The sequence below is a fragment of the Gavialis gangeticus genome, unplaced genomic scaffold, assembly GCF_001723915.1.
Source record: "Gavialis gangeticus isolate Ggan-Ray unplaced genomic scaffold, GavGan_comp1, whole genome shotgun sequence".
Lineage (NCBI taxonomy): Eukaryota > Metazoa > Chordata > Crocodylia > Gavialidae > Gavialis > Gavialis gangeticus.
Window position 1 is genome coordinate 134682529 of NW_017728992.1, and position 21208 is coordinate 134703736.

The 21208-nt window shown below is 41.4% G+C and overlaps 1 protein-coding gene across 1 annotated transcript in view; it reads left to right on the plus strand.

Moving 5' to 3' along the window:
- KCNB2 (potassium voltage-gated channel subfamily B member 2) overlaps nucleotides 1-21202 on the plus strand; it is a 443726-nt gene extending 422524 nt beyond the window's left edge. The window contains exon 3 of the mRNA XM_019527796.1: nucleotides 18551-21202. Within this exon, the coding sequence (XP_019383341.1) occupies nucleotides 18551-20695 (2145 nt within the window). The 3' untranslated portion in view covers nucleotides 20696-21202. The remainder of the gene's footprint in view (nucleotides 1-18550) is intronic.
- Nucleotides 21203-21208: the final 6 nt, after the last annotated feature.

The window sequence follows — 21208 nt, forward strand, 5'->3', positions numbered from 1 at the left end:
TTCCTATAGTATCTAATCAATAAACCATATTACATCTAAACTGTCTGATTTTTCTCTTATTTTTGTCTTGGTCATGCTTGTTTAGCTTTGCCATGTTTTTCCAGCCCTTCTAATAGCTTCTTTAATAATAAACAGTAAATAAGAACTTCTTAACTCTGGGGACATTTAGATTACCACAAAACAAGGATTCAATCTGAGAAACAAATGTCATGCCAATATATATCTATATAAAGAACTAGTATATTTATTTAAGATGATGGCATAAAGCTCTGTCTATACTGTAACTGGTAACTAAACTATTTTATTGTATCCATGGCTTTGGAAAAGTAACTTTTTCAGCACTAGGAAAGTAGACAGCTCCAAAAAATTGCTCATGCTGTTTGATGTTTCTATGATTCTTTCATTATATCTAGGTGTTAATCCATGCACACTGGGGTGCCAAACCCTTTCCCCCTCCCCCAACCCCAGGCTGATTCTGGACCACAGGGTGCCTCAGACTGGAGCCAGATGGGGTGAGGTGGGGAGGGGAGTGGCAGTAGTGGCTGTAAGAGTTAACACAACCAGAACTTGACCCCACTCCCCTCCCCACTGCTGACACATAGCCCCAATGGGGCTTCATGCCCTGGATTTTGGTGTGTGGGCCCACCCCCACTTTCTGTGCCCCTGACTTTCCAGGCCGTCTATGAGTCCCATTGGCCATGTGACTCAACTCATGGGCCTGATTTGGCCTATGGGCCACAAGTTTCACACCCCAATATACGTAATCGTTACTCTAGGATTGCCTTCATTGTTTCATTACCTAAAATCCCCATTAAAGTCAGTGGGAATTAGTGGGCAGAAAATGTAGAACAGTGCAGTACATATGATACATTGCATAGAATCATGTGGAACAGTAAGTTATTCACATCACTTCAGTGAAAGTCCTAAAAGAGTCTACTGCAGTGATTAGATTAATAATATTTGTCTAGCTTGTAAAAGTAATAGAACCATTAAAAAGATCACACCTAAACACAAGAAAAACTCAGCCTGTCATCTTAGAAAGGCTCACCAAAATGTGTGATGTGAAACTTCTGAATAAAGGTTCATAACAATTTTAGTAAACTCACCTTTGCTCCCCACACATTTCAGGGAGAGGTAAATTGTTTTACTCAAAACCAGGCATAACTTGAAAATGGTGGCTACATTTTCAAAAAGTTCAGTTTGAACACTAAACTGAAAATACCTTTTTGCTTCTATATATATTTTGAAGAAGCACAACAAATTACATTTTAACTGTATTTCACCTTTATATTACCAAATAATGTTTTGGTACATAGATAATTAATTCTAATCTACATTATACTGAATCATTTGTATTCACTAAACTAGTTGGGTTACAATTATAAATTATTGCTAACTCAAATTCTGTTCATATGTGACATTCAGATTTTGGGCTTGATCCAAATCATATTAAGGTCAATAAAGAGACTTTCATTGACCTCCACTAACTTTGGAACAAGTGTTCAATTATTAGAGTGAACTGACATTTCTTCTGTATTAAGTACTGCCAGTTGGTTTGCTGTTGATCAGGATATAATTGATTTTTATGTCTCCTGCTGAGAGAGATTCTCACTATTCAACAAGAAAAATCCCATAGCTGACTTGATAAGTATTTTTATCCTGATTGGATGAGGCATGATTTTAATCAGTTCCTCAATATTGCAATGTTAACTGCAACACTAAGACTCCATTAGGCAACAAGTTCTTGATTTGTTTTGTTTGGGGTTTTTAAATTAAAACATAATACACCTTGATCAGGACAGCCAGAGAAATGAAACAGACAGCAAGAAAGCATTTTCAAGAAGCCTGTATTTTTATTGATTCCTAAATTCAATATTTATTTGGGTCCAGTACGTGTTAATATGTCTCATGCCAAGTAATTAATGTTTAGGGTTGGCCACCTTCAATTTATCTTCTTGGTTTCAGTTCACCTCGAAGTAATCTTGTCTTCCTCCCACCCTGAAAATGACGTAAATCCCATCTTCCTTCAGGACTCACCGGTTATCTCCTGGGTCTTTCACTCATGTTTCTCTCTGGCAGTTCACCCCTTGAGCCTGTTAACCATACCAAGCACTGAAGATGCCAACAAAGACCCTGGCACCCCATTACCTGATATCTGACCCCCCCCTGCAGTTCATTTTCCATCTTCCTTTCACATATCTCTCCATATGTGATGCATGCACATCTGCCTTGTACAATTCAGAAACATTGTATCAGATTTTTTTGTGTCAGACCCTGAGATTGCTAGTGTCCAGAAAGGCTCTGGTGACCCCCTGGTTCAAGTCACATAAGCTTCCAGTCACACCTGCCATGTAAATACTTCAAATCAAGTCACCTCTATGTTCAGTCACAAGTGTATAATCTAAGCCAGATTCCACTAACTTGTGATGCTCAAATTCTGGGTTCAAATCCCAAGAGCACTCTCCCCTAAATAAATAATCCTAGCATTAAGTGGATCTACAGGCTGCAGAATAGATGCATTTATTGTTGTTAACTTGTTGTTCGTCCTTCATGGGCAAAGATGACTGCATCCAGGCTGCACAATAAATGCATTTATTACTGTTAACTTAATACCATACATATCAAAGGCAGAAGTTTGCCCACCACAGAGTGCAGGAGAGAAGCATTTTATCATTATTATCTTAATACCATAAATATAGAAGGCAATGATTTGCTTATAATGGAATGCAGGTAAGATGCTTTTTATTACTATGTAATACATTAAATATACCATTGAAGCCATCAAAAAGCATAAGGCCAGATCCTGCATTGATTTACTCCAGCTAAGAACCTGGCCCTACTCTGGCCCAGTCAAACAGTCTATAGAACAAAACTATGCAACATTAAATGAGTGGGAAGATTTATGAACAGGCCCAAAGAACTAGAGGGAAGGATGCTTATTAGAAAGGTGGGAAACGTCCAAAACAGAGGGACAGCATAACAGGAGTCCTGAAACTATGGGTATCTCTACACTCTAACTATGGCTCTGGTCACAGCTCATGTAGAAACACCCAAGCTAGCTTTAAGTTACCTAACTCAGGTCAAATATCAGAGCGAAACACGGAGCTCAGCGTGTGCTGCAAAGCCCACCTGAGAATCAGTAAATACCAAATAAATGTTAAGCCCATGCTGAACATTTGTGGGCAGGACCTGAGCTAGGTTGTTTAAAGCTAGCCCATGGATGTGTACAGGAGATAAAGAAAGAGGCAGTTAGCTAAGTTAGTCCAGCAGACAGCAAGGTAAATTTGCACCTCAGGGCCCTTCTACATGTTCAGGTAAAGGTACGATGGGATCTAATGTGCAATTCACACAATCATGCCTCTTACCATGCCAGATATGCAAGAGACAAGAGGCAAGCTCCTGTGGCTGGAAGCCCCCTCAGTTGAGGGGCTTCCACCTGTGGGGGTGCCCAAGCACTTGCAGGGCTGAGAGAGCAGTCACAATCCCCCAGGTTTGGATGTGAATGAAACCACCTGGACCTGGGCGATTAGAGCTGCTGTGATACCCTTAGGCTCAGGGGTATGTGAAAAGCCATAGTGCCCTGTTACCAGTTCAGGGGGAGCCTGATCCTAGCTCCTGTGGCTGGGAGCCCCACATACCCCCAGGCCTGGGAGATCATGCCAGCAGGGATCTCCAAGGATCAGGGGTATGTGAAGCCCCTGAGCCTTGAGGATCATGGCTGCTGCAATCCCCTAGGCCCAAGGGTTTCACATTGGGCAGGGTGCACCCCTGTACCAGAGAGCTCCATCAGCTGGTGGAGCTTCTAGCCACAGGAGAGACCCTGCTACATGTGCAAATTAAAGCTCAATATAGCAACAAAGCTCAATATAGCTATAAAGTTAGTACATATTATAGCTGGTTGGAGGTTTTTATGGCATTATAGCTCGTATATCTGGTCTTAAGGTAACTGTGCCATTAACCACTTCATTGCATGATACCTGTAATGTGTTGTGGGGGCCTTATAGACTAATTAAATTAGAGATATATAGCACAAGCTTTTGTGAGCCTGAGCTCACTTCATCAGATGTGACCGCAGGCTCACTAAAGCTAATACTATAATCTCTGATGTAGTTAGTTTATAAGGTGCAAATCTACCCTGCCTTCTATAGGGGATAAAAGTGACTTCATTGAAGGCACACTCTAAGAATGAGAGGGAGAGGGAAAAGAATACTTCCTGCAGTTCTAGACTTTCTTTAAGGCTGCTGTGAAAAGTGATCTATGGATTCAGTTATGAAATCCTTAATGAATCATATCCATTAAGTTTGGACTAAATAAGCACTTCTAGACTGAACCACCCCAGCAGAGAGAGCCGGAAAAGACCCTATACACTGTATAAGCTCCAAGTAATTGCTACTTTAAGTAAGCAGACCCTGCTGGAGGCCTTCTATGCTGGAGATTAATGTCACTCTTAATGAATATCCTATAAAGATCAATGAATACAACTCAAATTGAGTTCTTTAAAAAGTTAATAGCAATGATTTTGGTAAAAGTGGATATGGAAAGGTCAGAAATTTTAATAGTGTCAATCAGGAAAGAGATAAAAAAATATCAGAGAGAAGCTGTTCAGTGATCACACATGCTGTCAAAGTCATTATCAGGCATGTGGCTGAAAGGGCAAAAGCAATAGAACTATAAGAGTGATTAAATTTATGTTGTTCTATTAAATCATTACCTTCACACCTATAGTATTTTTTTAAACTATACATTTTGTCCCAAACTGTGTGAACTACCACAGGAATCTGCACTCACACATTATGTTGGAGAGGGGAGGATTTCCTTTCCTAAAAGAAAATTCTAGGAGAGGAAGTGTTTTGGGGGCTGCCTGGGGCAGTAAAGTTCCACTAAAAATGGTTTACAGCAGAGGTGGATCAGGGCAGTCCTGTGCCCAGGGCACCACGAAGCACAAGGCAGCACCAGCTACAGTGTACCAATGACAGTGGTGTGGTCAGCCACTGCTGTGGTGGTTGCTGTTTTTGTGCTCTCCTCAACAAAGGCTGCTGCCAATTGCTGTCTTTTAGTTATGCTGTTGTTCTGCTTGAATTGTAACACAGTAGATTGTGAAACTCCCATAACAGGAACAAAGCCATACCCAATCCTGTCACCTCTGTGTCTAACAGTCAACTTCTGCCTTGACTGTGTTATTGCTGACAGGTGTGAGGGGGTGTCCATGAACCGCTTCAGTGACTCTAAGCCTTGTAGGACAATACAATGAGTAGTATTCCCTTTTTGCGGCTCCAAATAGCAGTTTTTTTCTGTTGACAAAGCCAGAGCAGGCAGGCAAGATAAGTGATCACGCACCTATTGAGCATAACCATTCATTTCATCCAACATTTACTGGAGATTTTAACAGCTCGATCCAGAGCTGTTAATGTCAGTGGGAGTGTTTCCATTGGAGTTTGAACCAAGCACTAGGTGCATATCTTCTGTATTTCAGGGCAGATGCACATAAGGAGATGTGAGACCCAATGAATCCTAAAACACACTGACAAAGCAGACCAGAAACCTGCCCATAAGCTACAGGCTATGAATAGCTTTTCAAATACATACTAAGCTATTAGTGTTTCATTTTCTTCTTTTTATAAAGAAACCATTTAGAAGCTGATTAATCTACATGATTCTCTCTAAGCCAATGAGTGGTTAACATGAGGTCCATGAGCCCCTGCAGCTTCCTCTCCCACACTTATAGGCTTGGCAGTGCTACTCTTGCTAGCACTATGGCCGAAAGGATCTTGGTGGTCATAATTCACCACAAAATGAATATGAGCCACCAATACAATGTTGCAGCTGGTAAAATGAGCAAAACTCTGGCTTGCATCCATAGATGCTTCTCAAGCAAATCCCAGGATGTCATCTTCCCTCTGTACTCAGCCTTGGTGAGGTTGCAGCTGGGGTACTGCATCCAATTCTGGGCTTCACAATTTTAAAAGGATGTGGAGAAGCGTGAGAGAGTCCAGAGGAGAGTCATACACATGATCAGAGGGCAGGAGAACAGGCCTTACAATGAGAGGCTGAGGGTTTTTTCCCCCAAGGTAGAGTACCATGCATTTTTTGGTGTTGAATGTCATCAGGTTTTCGTCCGCCCATTTTCTGAGCCTGTCAAGGTCGGCCTGAATCACCATCCTGTCCTCAGGTGTGGATGCTTTACCCCAAAGTTTGGTGTCATTGGCGAACTTGGTCAGTCCGCTTCTGATACCAATATCCACATCATTAATAAAGATGTTAAAAAGTATAGGCCCAAGGACAGAGTCTTGGGGGATCCCACTGGTCACGGTGCACCTCGATGATTTACTTCCGTCCACCACCACTCTCGGGGTCTGACCTTAGAGCCAATTCCTCAGCCATCAGACTGTGATGTGTTTGAGTCCACAGTTGGCCAATTTTTCCATGAGATGATCATGGAACACCAGATTAAAGCCTTTTTTAAAATCAAGGTATATGATGTCAGTCTCTCCTCCCTTGTCCAGGTGATATGTCACCTCATCATAGAAGGAGATGAGATTAGTCAGGCAAGACCTACCCACAACAAACCTGTGCTGTCTGTCCCTCAGGATGTTGCCCTCAGCCAGTTTGCCAAGAATGGTCTCTGATAATTTTTTCCAAGTACTTCCCCAGGATAGAGTTCAGGCTGATAGGCCTGTAGTTACCCAGATCTACTTTCCTCCCTTTCTTGAAGATAGGTACCACATTGGCCTTCTTCCAATCTTTGGGCACTTCACCTGAGTGCCACAAGTTCTCAAAGATCCATGCCAGTAGCTGAGCTATGATGCCTGCCAGCTGCTTAAGTACCCTGGGGTATAAACTGTCTGGGCCAGCTGACTTGAAGGTGTTCAGCCTCTCAAGGTGTTCCTTCACATGGTCTACATTGTTGAAGTATAACAATTCTCCCTCGCCCTGGCCGTCCTGTACCGTATTGAGCAGGGCCATCCCTTGGGACTGGTAAAAAACAGATGCAAAATACCCATTAAGCAGGTTGGCTTTTTTCTGGGCGTCAGTTGTGAGTTGTCCCATATAGTTTAGCAGGGGTCCAATGTTACCCTTGCTTTTCCTCCAGCTTCCCCCATGTCTAAAAAAGGACTTTTAATTGTTTCTGATCTGTGTAGCCAGTTGGAGTTCAGTCCCAGCCTTGGCTTTCCTGGTTCGCTCCCTACAGTTCTGGACCAGTGCAGAATACTCCACCTTTGAGGTGGATCCAGTCTTCCATCCTTTATAGGTCTTTCTTTTTAGACATAGGAGGTCCACAAGTTCCCTGCAGAGCCAAGGGGCTGCTGTGCCCTTTTACTGCCTTTCCTCCAAGATGGGATAGACATTGCTTGTGCTTTCAGGATCACTCCCTTGAGAAGCAGACACTCATCCTGAACTCCCCTCCCCTTTGGGTTGTGGTACCTTAGATCCTTGTCAACAAGCCTCCTGAGCTTATCAAAGTCAGCTTTCCTGAAGTCAAGGACTTCTGCATTACTGACTGACTTGTCAGCTTTACGGTGGATAGTGACGATGATCAGCTCATGGTCATTGTCTCCCAGCTTTCCTTCGATCATTAGGTTGCTGATTAGATCATCCCCCATTGCCAGTACCAGGTCAAGCAGCATTTTGCCTCTTGTCAGTCCATAGACTTATTGAATCAGATAGAGCTCGTCCATGCACATAAGGAAGCTTTGTGACTCTTAGGATTTGACCAAGTGCTCTTCCCACAAGAAGGCTGGGTAGTTGAAGTCTCCCATGACAACCATGCACCAGGAGCATGCAGCCTCAGCCCGTTCCTTGGTGAATTCCTGGTCGAGCTCTTGATTCTGATTAGATCTGTAGTAGACTCCTACCATTGTGTCCCCTGTGCCATGTTCACCGCAGATTTTTACAGAGTCTCCACTCATCCACCCTCGATGCTAATGTCAGCTTGCAGGGATGTGTAGCTTTCCTTGACATAGAGAGCTACACCCCCACCCCTTTTGTCTACACGATCTCTCCTGTACAAGGTATAGCTGTCTATACCTGTGGCCCAGTCATAGGTGGAGTCCCACCAGGTCTCCATTATCCCTATGAGATCGTAGTTATTCTTGTTTAGGAGGAGGACCAGTTCCTCCTGTTTGTTCCCCAAGCCCCTGACATTGGTGTACAGGCATGTAAGTGTCCCATTGGAGACCCTAATCTTCCCTACACATCATTCTGGGGCTGGGGTAGGGGTGGGTTCCCTTGAGTGTCTTAGCCTGCTAAGTATTGCAAAAGTTTTGCAAAAGTTTTGCAAAAGTTGCCCAGTGGGCTTGCTGTAGCGGTAGTCCCCCCATCCCCTGGCGGGCTTAGTTTCAAGGACACAGGCAGTCCCCGACTTACAACATTTTGAGTTGCAATGTTTTGCACTTACAACATTTATAAATTGACACCCTGTTTCAACCTTATGATGTCCATTTCAACTTTACAACTCTTGATCTGATGCAACGCCACACCAGCGAACCAGTTCGCTGCATCACTCATCTCCCTGGAGAACATCTATCCAAACTTCCTTGGACACTTTCTTTAAGAAAGCAGACAAGACTCCAGAAGAACCTGCAGCCAAGACTCCTGAGAAGACTCCAGCCAAGAACCCTTCAAGGAGTCCAACCAAGAGCCTTTCAAAAAGTCCAGCAAAGTCACCTCAAAGAAGTCCTTCCAAATCAATATGATTGCTATTTAGAATATAAATACATTAATGTAGCTATATTACTCCTCTATAATTGATCAAATACAAAATTATGGGGTAGTTTTAGTGAAAATAGGGTATTGGGCCTTGGTTCAGGAACGAATCCCCCATTTATAACATTGTTTCTTGTGAGAAAATTGGTTCCAAGTTACAAAGTTTCGACTTAAGATGTGGTTTTCAGGAACCAATTGTGTTGTATGTCAGAGGACTGCCTGTAAATATCTCTGCATGCAATGTAGATCAGTGTAACTGAATGCGTTCAGATCATGCAAAGATGCATGTATATACATATACTAATTTACGGTAATATCCATCTCGTTTGAGTGTATGGAAATATACACACACACATACAAATGCAGATATGCACAAATCAGCACAAGGCATGGACAGCCCCCGTGGCATTGTGCAAATAGTCATCCCCCCACTACACTGCATGTGTGTGAGCAGGTGACCTAAGCTCATCCTCCACTCCTTGGCCATGGGCTGCACTTCCTCCCTCTCTTCCCCCCTCACCCCATCCTCTGAATCAGGGCCGGAAGTGGATACCAGAACAGGAAGGGGGAGCCTGTAGTCACTGGCTGCTGCTGCAGCCAAAGCAATATGGGAAATGGTGACTGAGCATCAGCTGCGTGGGAGTTCCAGTGCCGCAAACTTATCACTCTCAGGCTGCATATGGCCTGCAGGCATCCATGTGGAAAACCCTGTTTTATAGCATGTTTTATACCTACATGGAATCCCCTGTAGTCCAGGGGTAGAATCCTTGCCTGCCGTGCAGGAGACCTGGGTTTGACTCCTGGATGTGTATATAACTGTAGCCATTGAAGCACTTAATGGTTAGATTCAGTCTGGCCTTTAGATTCTGTCTCAATAGTCTAAAGAAGAGATGAAGGTCTGAGCAGCCTCTGCTCCTCCATACTCCTGCCTAGGTGTATGTGCAAAAGGTCTGGAGTGATCTCTCTTGCATATACTATGATTCAGAAGAATTGATGGGTGCTTACTACTGTACATACACACACACTATAAAATATGTAGGTATCTATTCATATATTCTTAAACAGGAAGAATTGGAAGCCCTGGTATAATCACAGAAGCATGATGTAATTCGGTTGACTGAGACTTGGTGACAGAGGGCATTTATACACATACTTTTTTGCCTTGCACCACGCTGGAGATCTGCCGCTTCAGAGCAGACTTGATTAACTGAGTCTGTTCTGCATGCAAGCTGACACGCACCGTGCTGCACCGCATACAGTTGTATAAGCAGCAAAAGGCACATCAGCATGCAGAAAATGGCAGCAATGTGGTTTTGAACTAAAGCACCTCCAATGTGTTTTAGTTCAAAAGCGCGTCGCCACCATTTTCTTAGCGCTGACATGCATTTTGCCACTTTTACAACTGCAAGCATCACAGTGCCTGGAGCAGCAGGCTGTGACAGCACAGGGCCAGGGTTTCAATGAAGACCAGCCCACACAGTGCTGGCAGGGTGCGCAGCTGGGTGGGAAGCTGCTCCAGGGCTGGGGCCAGGATTTTACAGCAGTGACAGCGTGATCCAGAGGCAGGGCATGCAAGCAGCAGATCGTAGCTCTGGCCCATCTCCGGCCCATGCTGTCTTCCCCACAAGATCCTGGCCCCAGCCCCAGAGCAGCTCCCTGCCCAGCCACACACCCTGTCAGCACTGCTTGTGTCAGTCTCCATGCAAACCCTGTCCCTGCACTGTCACAGCCCCACTACTCCTACTAACTTATTAGCAGTCTAATAAAGGATTATGTAAACATGGCTGAAGTATTCAATATTTTTTACCTCAATCTTTGTGAATAAGGTCAGGTGCCAGAGGATGAGTACAACTGGCAGCAAAAAAGAGGAAATATTCAACCCAGAGTAGGACAAGAACAGGTTAGAGTTTACTTTGAGAGGCTGGATGTTTCCAAGTCAGCAGGACTGAATGAGATTCAGTCTGGAGAGCTCAAGGAGTTGGCTGAGGTAATTGCAGAACCACTGACTATTTTTTTTGAGAACACAAGGATATCAGGTGAAGTCCCAGAGGACTGTGAAAGGGTAAACACAGTGCCCATCTTTAAAAAATGGAAGGAGGAGGATCTGGGGAATTACAATCCAGCCAATCTAACCTTAATAACTAGAAACATTATAGAGTATGTCATTAAGGAATTTATTTCTAAGTATGTAGAGGATAACAAGGTAACTAGGAAGAGCCAAAAGGATTTGTCAAGAGCATGTCATGTTTCCTTCTACAACAAGGTAGTGGGCCTTGTGGGTGTGGGAAGAGTAGTTGGGTGTGGTATACCTCCACTTTAGCAATGTTTTCAACACAGTCTCCCATGACAGTCTCATGAGGTATTCTTTACATTCCTCATTAATATAAGGAAATGTGGTCTAAACGAATCTACTGTAAAATGGATGTGAATATGATAAACCTTGGATATATCAAGGTGAATGTGATATACCTTGACTTTAGCAATACAAAAAACTAGAACTCTTGGTTTCAAAATGATACCTTTTATTAGACCAAATGAAAATCACAAGAAAATTGTCCTTTTCTGCAAGCTTTTGGGGGAAAAGTATAGATGGTACCAGATAATAAAGAGTCCCCATAGGTAGGAAATAAACTTTATTTTTGCACAGAGGAAGCTGGAGATGGAAGGCTGTCCCTCTGGGTCCATGACTTTGATCCCAAAAGCCTGCAGAAAAGGACAGTTTTCTTGCAATTTTCCAGTGGGTTTAATAAAAGGTATCATTTTGGAACCAAGAGTTCTAGTTTTTTGTATGTCTTTTTGTTTCAGGCCAACACAGCTACCAAGTACACCCTTGACTTTAGCAAGGCTTTTGACAGTGTCTCCCATGACATTTTCATTTGTATGCTACAGTTTTGGTGAAAGTGCTGTAAGGTGAATACATAACTGATTGGATCATTGTGGTCAACAAGTAGTCATCAATGATTCACTGTTTAGTTGGAAGGAGGTATTGAGTGGGGTTCTCCAGGGAATCTGTCATGGGTCTGATACCAATTCATATTTTCATTAATGATTTGGAGAATGCAACTGAGCAAATTTGCAGATGACACCAAGTAAGGTGAAGCTGCAGACATTCTGAAAAATTGAATTAGGATTACTGAACAAATAATCCAAAATTAAATTCATTAATTAAAAATGAACATAGGTCAGAGCAATTAAAGGCACAAATACAAATTGGGGAACAACTGACTAGGCTTTGGTACTTCAGAAAAGGACTTGGAAATTATAGTAGATCACAAACTGAACATTAGTCAAAAGTGTGCTCTTGTTGCAAAAAAGCCAATAGCACACTGGGTTGTAGTAACAGGATTACCTACACATCAAGGAAAGTTTTTCTTTCACTTTACTTAGCACTGGTCACCTAATGTGTCCAGTTTTGTGACCACACTTCAAGAAAGACATAGACTAATAGGAAAGGGTCTATCAGAGAGCAACAAAAATGATTAGAGGTCTGAGAAATATGATTTACCAAAAAAAGGTTGGAAGAACTGGGTTTATTTAGTCTAAAGAAGAGAAGACTTGAGACAGGATTTGACAACAGTTTCAAGTACCTGAAGAGTGGTTACAAGGTGGATGGCAATAGACCTATTCTCTGAGATTGCTGGGGACAGGATAAGAAGTAACAAAATTGCAAGCAAAATTCAGTTGTATATTAGAAATAGTAAGTAGGAGGTGGTTAAGTACTAAAACAAATTATCCAAAGAAATTGTGCAATCTTCATCACTGGAAGTTTTTAAGAGCGGGCTAGACAAACCTGATGGTTTGGCTGGGGTGGTTTAGTCATGATTATCCCGCTTTGAGCAGGGAGTTGAGCTAGATGATTGGAAGTCCCATCCACACATTTTTTTAAAATTCTATTATTCTTATACATGCACAAATACACACACACAGTGATTTAAAGATATCTAAGAGTTATGTTTAGATGTATATCCATTTTTGTATCTATCTCCATACATAGATCTTATACATATATCAAACATCATAAACTAAGATACATAGTCACATATCCCATTGAATTATTCATTGATACTACATTAAGTCCCAATAAAAAATTGACTGTAAGAAGGAATATTTTCTCCTGTGGTAATTTTGATCAACAAGAAGTTTCTTTGTTCTTTTTCCTACATTCCTATACTATAGCCAAACTGTTTCTGTTACCGTGAGTAACTCTAACAAGAAAATTATATACAAGAAAAAACATATTTTCTTCCATACGGCATGCCCTGGAGTAAGATACATACCTTGACTCCATCTTAATGTAGACATGCTAGTATCTTACTTTTCCTGTGAAGTAGTCCAAAACACTGGTCTTTGTAATATATGCTAAAGAAAGAAGCCACCAGTATCTTAAACTAAAATGCAAAAGAGATTTCTTATTATTAAAATTATGCAAGTTTAAATCATTTGCCTGGAAATATGGAGTAGTTCACTTTTTAGGAGAATACGATGTATGATGCACATTTTTTTTGTTATACTTGTTTCTCTATTCTAAGGTACATGCTCATTTAATATTTAACGTGAACTGATCAGTAGGAATATTACTTGATCTCCAAATTAATCATAAAATTCAGGTTAGGCATTTGGCAATACAGCTCAGATTTGTTTCAGATATTTCCCTCGGTCAGTCTAAATTCCATGCAGCCATTCCAGCACTAAACCAAACAAGACAAACAGGCCTAGAAGAGGTGAAATGTAAGCTTAGCTACACAGTTAGCTACAAGGGAGCTTCAATTTGGCTCTGAACTGCTAACATATTTTCTGAAAGAGCTCTCATTTCCTTCATGTCACTTGCTTCCCCTCAAGGCCGGTCCAAACTTAAAAGTTTCACCAGTAAAAGTATAGTATTCAGAGGTTTGATTTTTTTCTCCTTCTCTGAACAGCATGGCTACACTAGCAGAAGCACTAGAATAGACAGAGCTATACTACAAAAAAGCCCCTTGGCCAGTATTTGCAAATTCATTCAGGCAAATAATCAGTATACTGACAAAAAGGTGTTTTAATAGTGTAAGCAACAGCAAGAAGATTTGCCAGTGCAGTTCTACCAGTTAACCCTTTTATGAGCCACCGGTCTTTTTCTTCATCTTCGTATAGTTGCTACTATTCTTACTTGTGCTCCCTTGCCAGCCGTTGCTTAATGACTTGGTAAATCTAATCAATTGCAATAATTAAAACATACTGTATGGAATGACATGCACCTTTAATTACAGTGTAAAGTCCCAGTGAAATGAAAATTTGAGACCCTTACAAGTGCGGGGAACCAAAACCATTTTCTTCTTCCTAAAAATCACCAATAATACAAACAGGTATATACCCAACAAATGAACTGTAGTTATACAGAATTTCAAGTCTATTATTACATGTATATTTCTAACTTTTTGTGAGACAGTTGGTGAGATCAGGATTTGCATGTTACCAGAAACTGACTCCAGAAATGAATGAGCTGAAGAAACAGTTTCTGTCACCTGGATAGCAATGTCTACACTGCACAGGAAGGTTGCATATTCAAGTTCTGTGAAAGCATCTGATCCATGTGCAATGCTTAGACTGTCTGAGAGGGAAGTGCTATGTTCACTTTTCTCCAGATGTGATCTTTCAGTCTCTGGTGAATGTTCATGTAGAAACTAAAGATCCCATTTCGCATTTTTGAAAAGTTATTATTCTCTAGCTAAAACCAGTCCTATGGACAAGTCAGACAAATCTTCTGTTAGGCCAGGTACAAACATTACACTTTTACCTGCATAAGTGATCAGAAACTGGTCTCCACCCATAACAGAGCAGAAATTCAGCACACAAAACCAGTTTATACCCATTACAGAACAGAAATTCAGCATATATCCTGAGCAGTGCTGAGCTGTGGGGTCACCATGGCTTGAAATGCTGTTGTCTCTGGGACCAGCCCAATGAACTATGTGGTAAATCATGAGTCTTTGGCTTTGGACTTGGCTAAGATCAGGGGAGACAAGGGGCATCTGAACCCGAGGCCTCCAGGCCTGGGGCTTGCATATTGGATGCCTTCCTGGATTTAGGGAGTATCCAAAGCCTGAGACCAATAGATCTGGGAGGTCGGATACTTGTCTGGTGGTAGAGCCATGGAGACTTGACGACTGAGCTCTGCTGAGTCAAACTTTGGAATTTGTGTATTGGCCTTTGCCCAATTGTATCTGGAACTGATTTGGCCATTAAAACAAAATATATTGAAAAAAAAAGTTTGTACTACACACAAATAGGTGCCAAAGTGCTGCTCAAAAATGTGTTCATCAAATATCTGTGCTAAAATTTGCAGCAGTTTCAAAAAAAGGTAATATATCAATTCTGGATAAACTAAGTATATGAATAATATATGCAAATTGTTACAGCCATCTTTAATTTCAAGGCTATTGTTTTCAAGTTTGCTACTTCCATGTGCTCAGGGAGAGCAGGGTCTGACAGTAAGGATAGGGGGAAGGGATGCCAGGGGAAAAAGCTGGGAGAAGCAGAGAGCAAAGGGCTACCTGACCCTCCTTCCTTCCCAGATCTATTTTCCCTGCTGTAGCAATTGGATGGGAACACATTCATGGAAGACCTCTAATAATTAGATTCTATACTTGGAACATTATAACACATTTATAAATTTCCCATATATAGAATCTAATTTTGGGGGGTCATCTTGTAATCAGGGTCATCTTCTATTTGAGTAAATATGGCACTTTTCTAAGCTACAAACCTTTTTCCAGTAAGAGTGATATTGTAACAGCAGATGGGAATATTTCAGAATTTGGAGGGTAGGGCCATACTGTAATGTGATTGCTTGGGAAACCATTCCTTTGGTCCTGTGCTAGCTACAGGCTATAATTGTTTCCAAACTGCAATCCCAGGCTTATGCAAAGGTACCTAGTTCTGCAGTGTGATCCTGTTCGTGTTCTCTTACCATCCTGGTAAGCTGCTCACTAATTTTGGCTTCGACTCCTCAAGGGGATAGTGGTGTGACTGCCTGTTGAGAGCAGGACTCTAGTAACATCCCAAAGAAATCTGCAGTAATGCCAAGAGCCCAGGTCCACCAGGGTACAGTTTCTCCACTCCTTCTGCTTAGACTGTAGGTAGGAAGAAGAACAGCTACTTCAGGGTTCACTCAGTGCAAATAGGTGGACCAGTTGTCCTAATAAAACAGCTACCACCAGAAGAAAGAGGTTTGATAGGGGCACTCAGAGGAAATACTACCCTGTTCAGGTTGTTCCAAGGCATGGTATGGTGAGTCCCACAAGGCTCGGTCCTTGGATCAGTGCTGTTCTATGTCTTCATCAGTGGCTTGGATGAGGGCATGGAAAGCACTCTGTCCAAATTCTCAGATGATGCCAAATTATAGGGTAAAGTTAACACACTAGAGGGTAGGGAATGAATCCAGGCAGATTTGGACAGGTTAAAATGTGGGTGGAGCCGAATAGGATGCAGAATAGGATGCAGTTCAACAAGGACAAATACAAGGTGCTGCACCTAGGGAGAAGGAATCACCACCACGCTTACAGGGTGGGGGAAGACCTTCTCAGCAGCACAACAGTGGAAAGGGATCCCGGAGTCATTGCTGACACCAAGATGAACATGAGTCATCAATGTGATGAAGCAATCAGTAAAGGTAACCGCACTTTATCATGCATTAGCAGGTACACGACAAACATGTCCAGGGCAGTGATACTTCCTCTTCATGCAGAATTGGTCAGGCAACAGTTGGAGTTCTGCATCCAATTTTGGGCACCACACTTCAAGAAGGATGTGGACAAGCTCGAGAAGGTTCAGAGGTGGGCAACTCGTATGGTTAGGGGCCTGCAGGCAAAACCCTATGAGGAGAGATTGAGGGCCCTGGATCTCTTCAACCTCCACAAGAGAAGGCTGAGAGGTGATCTTGTGGCCACCTGCAAATTCATCAGTGCGGGGGGCAGCAAGAAATAGGAGATGCTCTGTTTACCAGGGTACTCTTGGAGTAACAACAGCCAAAAATTGACAGAGAGCAGATTTAGGTTAGACATGAGGAAGAACTTTGCAGTAAGGATTGCCAAAACCTGGAATGGGCTTCCAATGGAGGTAGTGATCTTCCCTACCTTGGTGGTCTTTAAGAGGAGGCTAGACATGCACCTGGCTGGGGTCGTCTGCCTCCAGTGCTCTTTCCTGCCCAGGGCAGGGGGTCAGACTCGATGATCTGCTAAGGTCCCTTCCAACCCAAACTTCTATTAATCTGTGAATCTATGAAAAAAGGGTTATGCTTTCTATGGTTATTCTAGATTATTTTGAGTTGAAAAAACTGGGAAAGATTCCCAGATCAGTGCTCAACCACATGTGAGTAGTGTACCTCACCTTCCTTGTCCAGCCTGTATAAATAAAACATCACACCTCCTTTTCCCTCTTCCCTCCCCCTTTGCCTTTTTTTGTTTGTGGTTTTAGGGCTGATTCTGTTTTATGGTACAACAAGCCCATCTCTGGAAAAAATTAGTTTGCTTTTCAAAGCAGAAATTCGACTCAGGCTTGCAGGCTTCCACCTCTATTATCTCTATTGTGGTCATGCTCTGAGCATATTTGTTTATTGCACTGCCCATCTCTTTGTATATTAGAGTGCTTTTTTGTGCCTTAGTGTTTTTGGAAGAATACCAAACATCACAGGATGGTTTTAATTGAGGTATTTCTGGGAAATGAGTGCAAATGGGGGGTTTTTTGTTTGTTTGTTTTTTGTCTAAGCCTAAATTGAACATTGAATTTAAAGCAGAAAACAATTCACTTAGTACTTCCAGTGGAAGCCTGGAGTTACTTAGGAGTTTTTAATGCTTTATTTCTTTTTCAAATAAAGCATATTCTATAAATATGTTTCTTATAACTTCAAACATTTCACAAATGATTTCAAGGCTGCCTGTATTTCTCTACATTACAAATAATTGACCTAAGTGCTAAAAATGTTAAATTCTATAATATGTTTGGTTCTTTTCTCATAATACTAGTTATCTGAAGGAAGAACAACCAGAAATTTCTGGCAAAATTAAATATTACTAGGCACTGAGATGGCCCACTTCTCATTAAAATGCACCATGTTTCTTAAAATGTATCTCCTCAGACTGAAGCTAGGGCATTATGTGTAGAGGGCAACCATTTTTGGAATTTGTCCTTTACAATGATCAGTGAGAATCTGAATTTCTTCTTCATAATGCTTTGTTTAATGTCCAGCTTTACATCCAAGGTTTTGTCTAATTCACAGCCATTTCCTCATTTCATAAATGCCTCAAACTTTCATGGATGTCAAAAAGATTCAAGAACAGACTGCCTTTTCTTTCCTCTTTTGGGCACCACTGAGCTCTAAATATATGTTTGATTTCATATGCAATAAAATGCCAGAAGTGATTTGTATGCTATGAATTATTAAGTTAAATAAACTGAATGATTAATTACACTGTGTAAAGTTTCAAATAATTAGTGTAATGTTGATTTTTTTAAATCCACATTTATATTGTTTGTATTATATATTCTGACATTTTCTACTCTTTACCAGTGAATTTATAGTAATACTGATTTTTTATGGTGTATGAGCTGTTTCTTTTAATTTTAAAATTGTAGGTCAAACTGTACTCATTGACAGAAATAGTCCCACTGGAATCAGTCTAACATGAAGGACTCTGAATACATTTAGAGTTAGAACTGGTTTACTTTGTAAAAATGAATTTTTTAAGGGGAAAAATGGGAATAGATTCATTTTATTTAGAACACAAGACAGATTTTATGTTTTAAAAAAATCCATTTACAGATGCACTTGTTTAAGCCCTCATTTAACTAAAATTTTGTGTATTTTGTTTTGCAGATCCTGGCCATTGTATCCATTCTATTCATCGTACTGTCAACCATAGCTTTGTCTCTCAACACACTACCTGAGCTTCAAGAAATAGATGAATTCGGACAGCCAAATGACAATCCCCAGCTAGCACATGTCGAAGCTGTGTGTATTGCTTGGTTTACTATGGAGTACCTATTGCGCTTCCTGTCCTCACCAAATAAGTGGAAGTTCTTCAAAGGTCCATTAAATGTCATTGATTTGCTGGCCATCTTGCCATATTATGTCACCATTTTCCTCACAGAGTCCAACAAAAGTGTGCTGCAGTTCCAAAACGTCAGACGTGTGGTTCAGATATTTCGCATTATGAGGATACTAAGGATCCTTAAACTTGCCCGACATTCAACAGGCCTTCAGTCTTTAGGTTTTACTCTTAGGCGGAGCTACAATGAATTGGGTTTATTGATATTATTTTTAGCAATGGGAATAATGATATTTTCCAGTCTTGTATTTTTTGCTGAAAAGGATGAAGATGCTACAAAGTTTACCAGTATCCCTGCATCATTTTGGTGGGCTACCATCACTATGACCACTGTAGGATATGGTGACATTTATCCTAAGACTTTACTAGGGAAAATAGTTGGAGGATTGTGCTGTATTGCCGGAGTGCTGGTAATAGCCCTGCCCATACCAATCATCGTGAATAATTTCTCTGAGTTTTACAAAGAGCAAAAACGGCAGGAGAAAGCAATTAAAAGAAGAGAAGCGCTTGAGCGAGCAAAAAGAAATGGAAGCATCGTCTCCATGAACCTGAAAGATGCCTTCGCTCGCAGCATGGAACTGATTGATGTAGCAGTAGAACCAGGTAAGCCGGGAGAACCAGCCAATACAAAGGAAGCACAGGATGACAACCACCTATCCCCCAGCCGGTGGAAGTGGGCCAGAAAAACAATATCTGAAACGAGTTCAAACAAGTCTTTTGAAAACAAATACCAGGAAGTTAGTCAACAAGACTCCCATGAGCAGTTAAACAATGCTGCCGCTTCTTCCAGCCCACAGCATCTGAGTGCTCAGAAACTGGAAATGTTATATAATGAAATTACTAAAACTCATTCTCAGCCTAATCTTAATGCTGGGTACCTAGATCAGCCAGAAAAACTACCTGCATATGAAGAAGAAATAGAAATGGAAGGGGTTACTGGGCAGACAGATCAGTTACCAGCTGGACATACAGATATAATACCAGACATGAGAAGCACATCTAGTATTGATAGTTTTGCCAGTTGTGCAACCGACTTCACAGAAACAGAAAGATCTCCCCTCCCCATGTTCCCTGGCTCCCACCTGCAAATGAGATTCCCAACTGACTCTGCTAACACAGAAGACAACCAAAGAACAAAGAGTTCCCCATTTATATCACTCACAAGGGATATCACTTTTGACTATAATCCAATAGACACTGCTGTAAACAACAATGGCAGTGGTTCCCAAACTGTCCTGCATGGTCATCTGCATTTTGACAGTGCCATGGACAGCCCAAAAAGTTCTCTAAAAGGTAGCCATCCATTAAAATCTAGATCCCTTAAAGTTAATTTTAAGGACAACAGAAGCAGTGCTCCACAAACTCCACCGAGCACTGCTAGGCCATTGCCAGTAACAGCAACAGCAGACTTTACACCGTCTACCCCACAGCATATCAGCACCATCCTTTTAGAAGAGAATTCACCTCAAGGCGAAAGGCCCATGCTCGGTGCTGATGCATCACTGTTTTGCCAGGGACTTCCTAAAAGATCCTCCCCTCTATTTCCCAAACAAAAGCTTTTCACCTTCCCTTCAAAAGAGAGGAGGAGCTTCACTGAACTAGACACCGGAGAAGATGAAGACTTTTTGGAATTACATGGTGTAAAGCATGAAAAGCAGCAGGACATCAAGACAAATTGCTTGGGAGATAAACACAACAATGGCAAACATTTAACAGATGAGCCAAGAATCAGCACTTCTTCACCAAAAATCATTAGTCACAACTGTACTCAAGACATTTACCATACTGGGGGTGAAGGAAAGAAGGACAGTCAGCAAGAAGGTTACAAACTGGAAAATCATTTATTTGCCCCAGAAATTCATTCAAACCCAGGAGAAACTGGTTACTGTCCCACACGCGAAACCAGCATGTGACTAGTTACAAAAGCAATAAAAAAACTGTTCTTAAAACAGTTAGTAATGCCTGTGAGCTAAAACAAGAAAAGCCTAAAAAAGTGCATAAAATGTTATTTTTGCATGGCATGAAGAGTTGTTTAGTTTAAGTACTGTTTAATTAAAGAGTTCAAGACTGCTTTTTTGTAACAAATTCAGAAAAAAGGAAAAAATGACTCAAGAACCGTGAATAAAATAAAGAAAGCTCCATTAGGAGCCAGTGTTCTGCAACGTCTGACATTTTTGATCCTTTCACTTATGATTATAGACAAATTTTAAACCCGTTTAACTTTTTTTGGTTTTTTTGGTTACAGTGAATTTTAGAATTTGCACATGAAAGGATGAAATGTCACTGCATGCATTCATAATGATGTGAAACAAGGTGCTTTGAGCTTGCAAAATGCATATAGTTGTAAATAGTTTGGGATGGGGGGGTGGGGGGGAGCTACTATTAACAAGGAACTATGGAAAACAAGTTTCCTGGGACACAGGTAC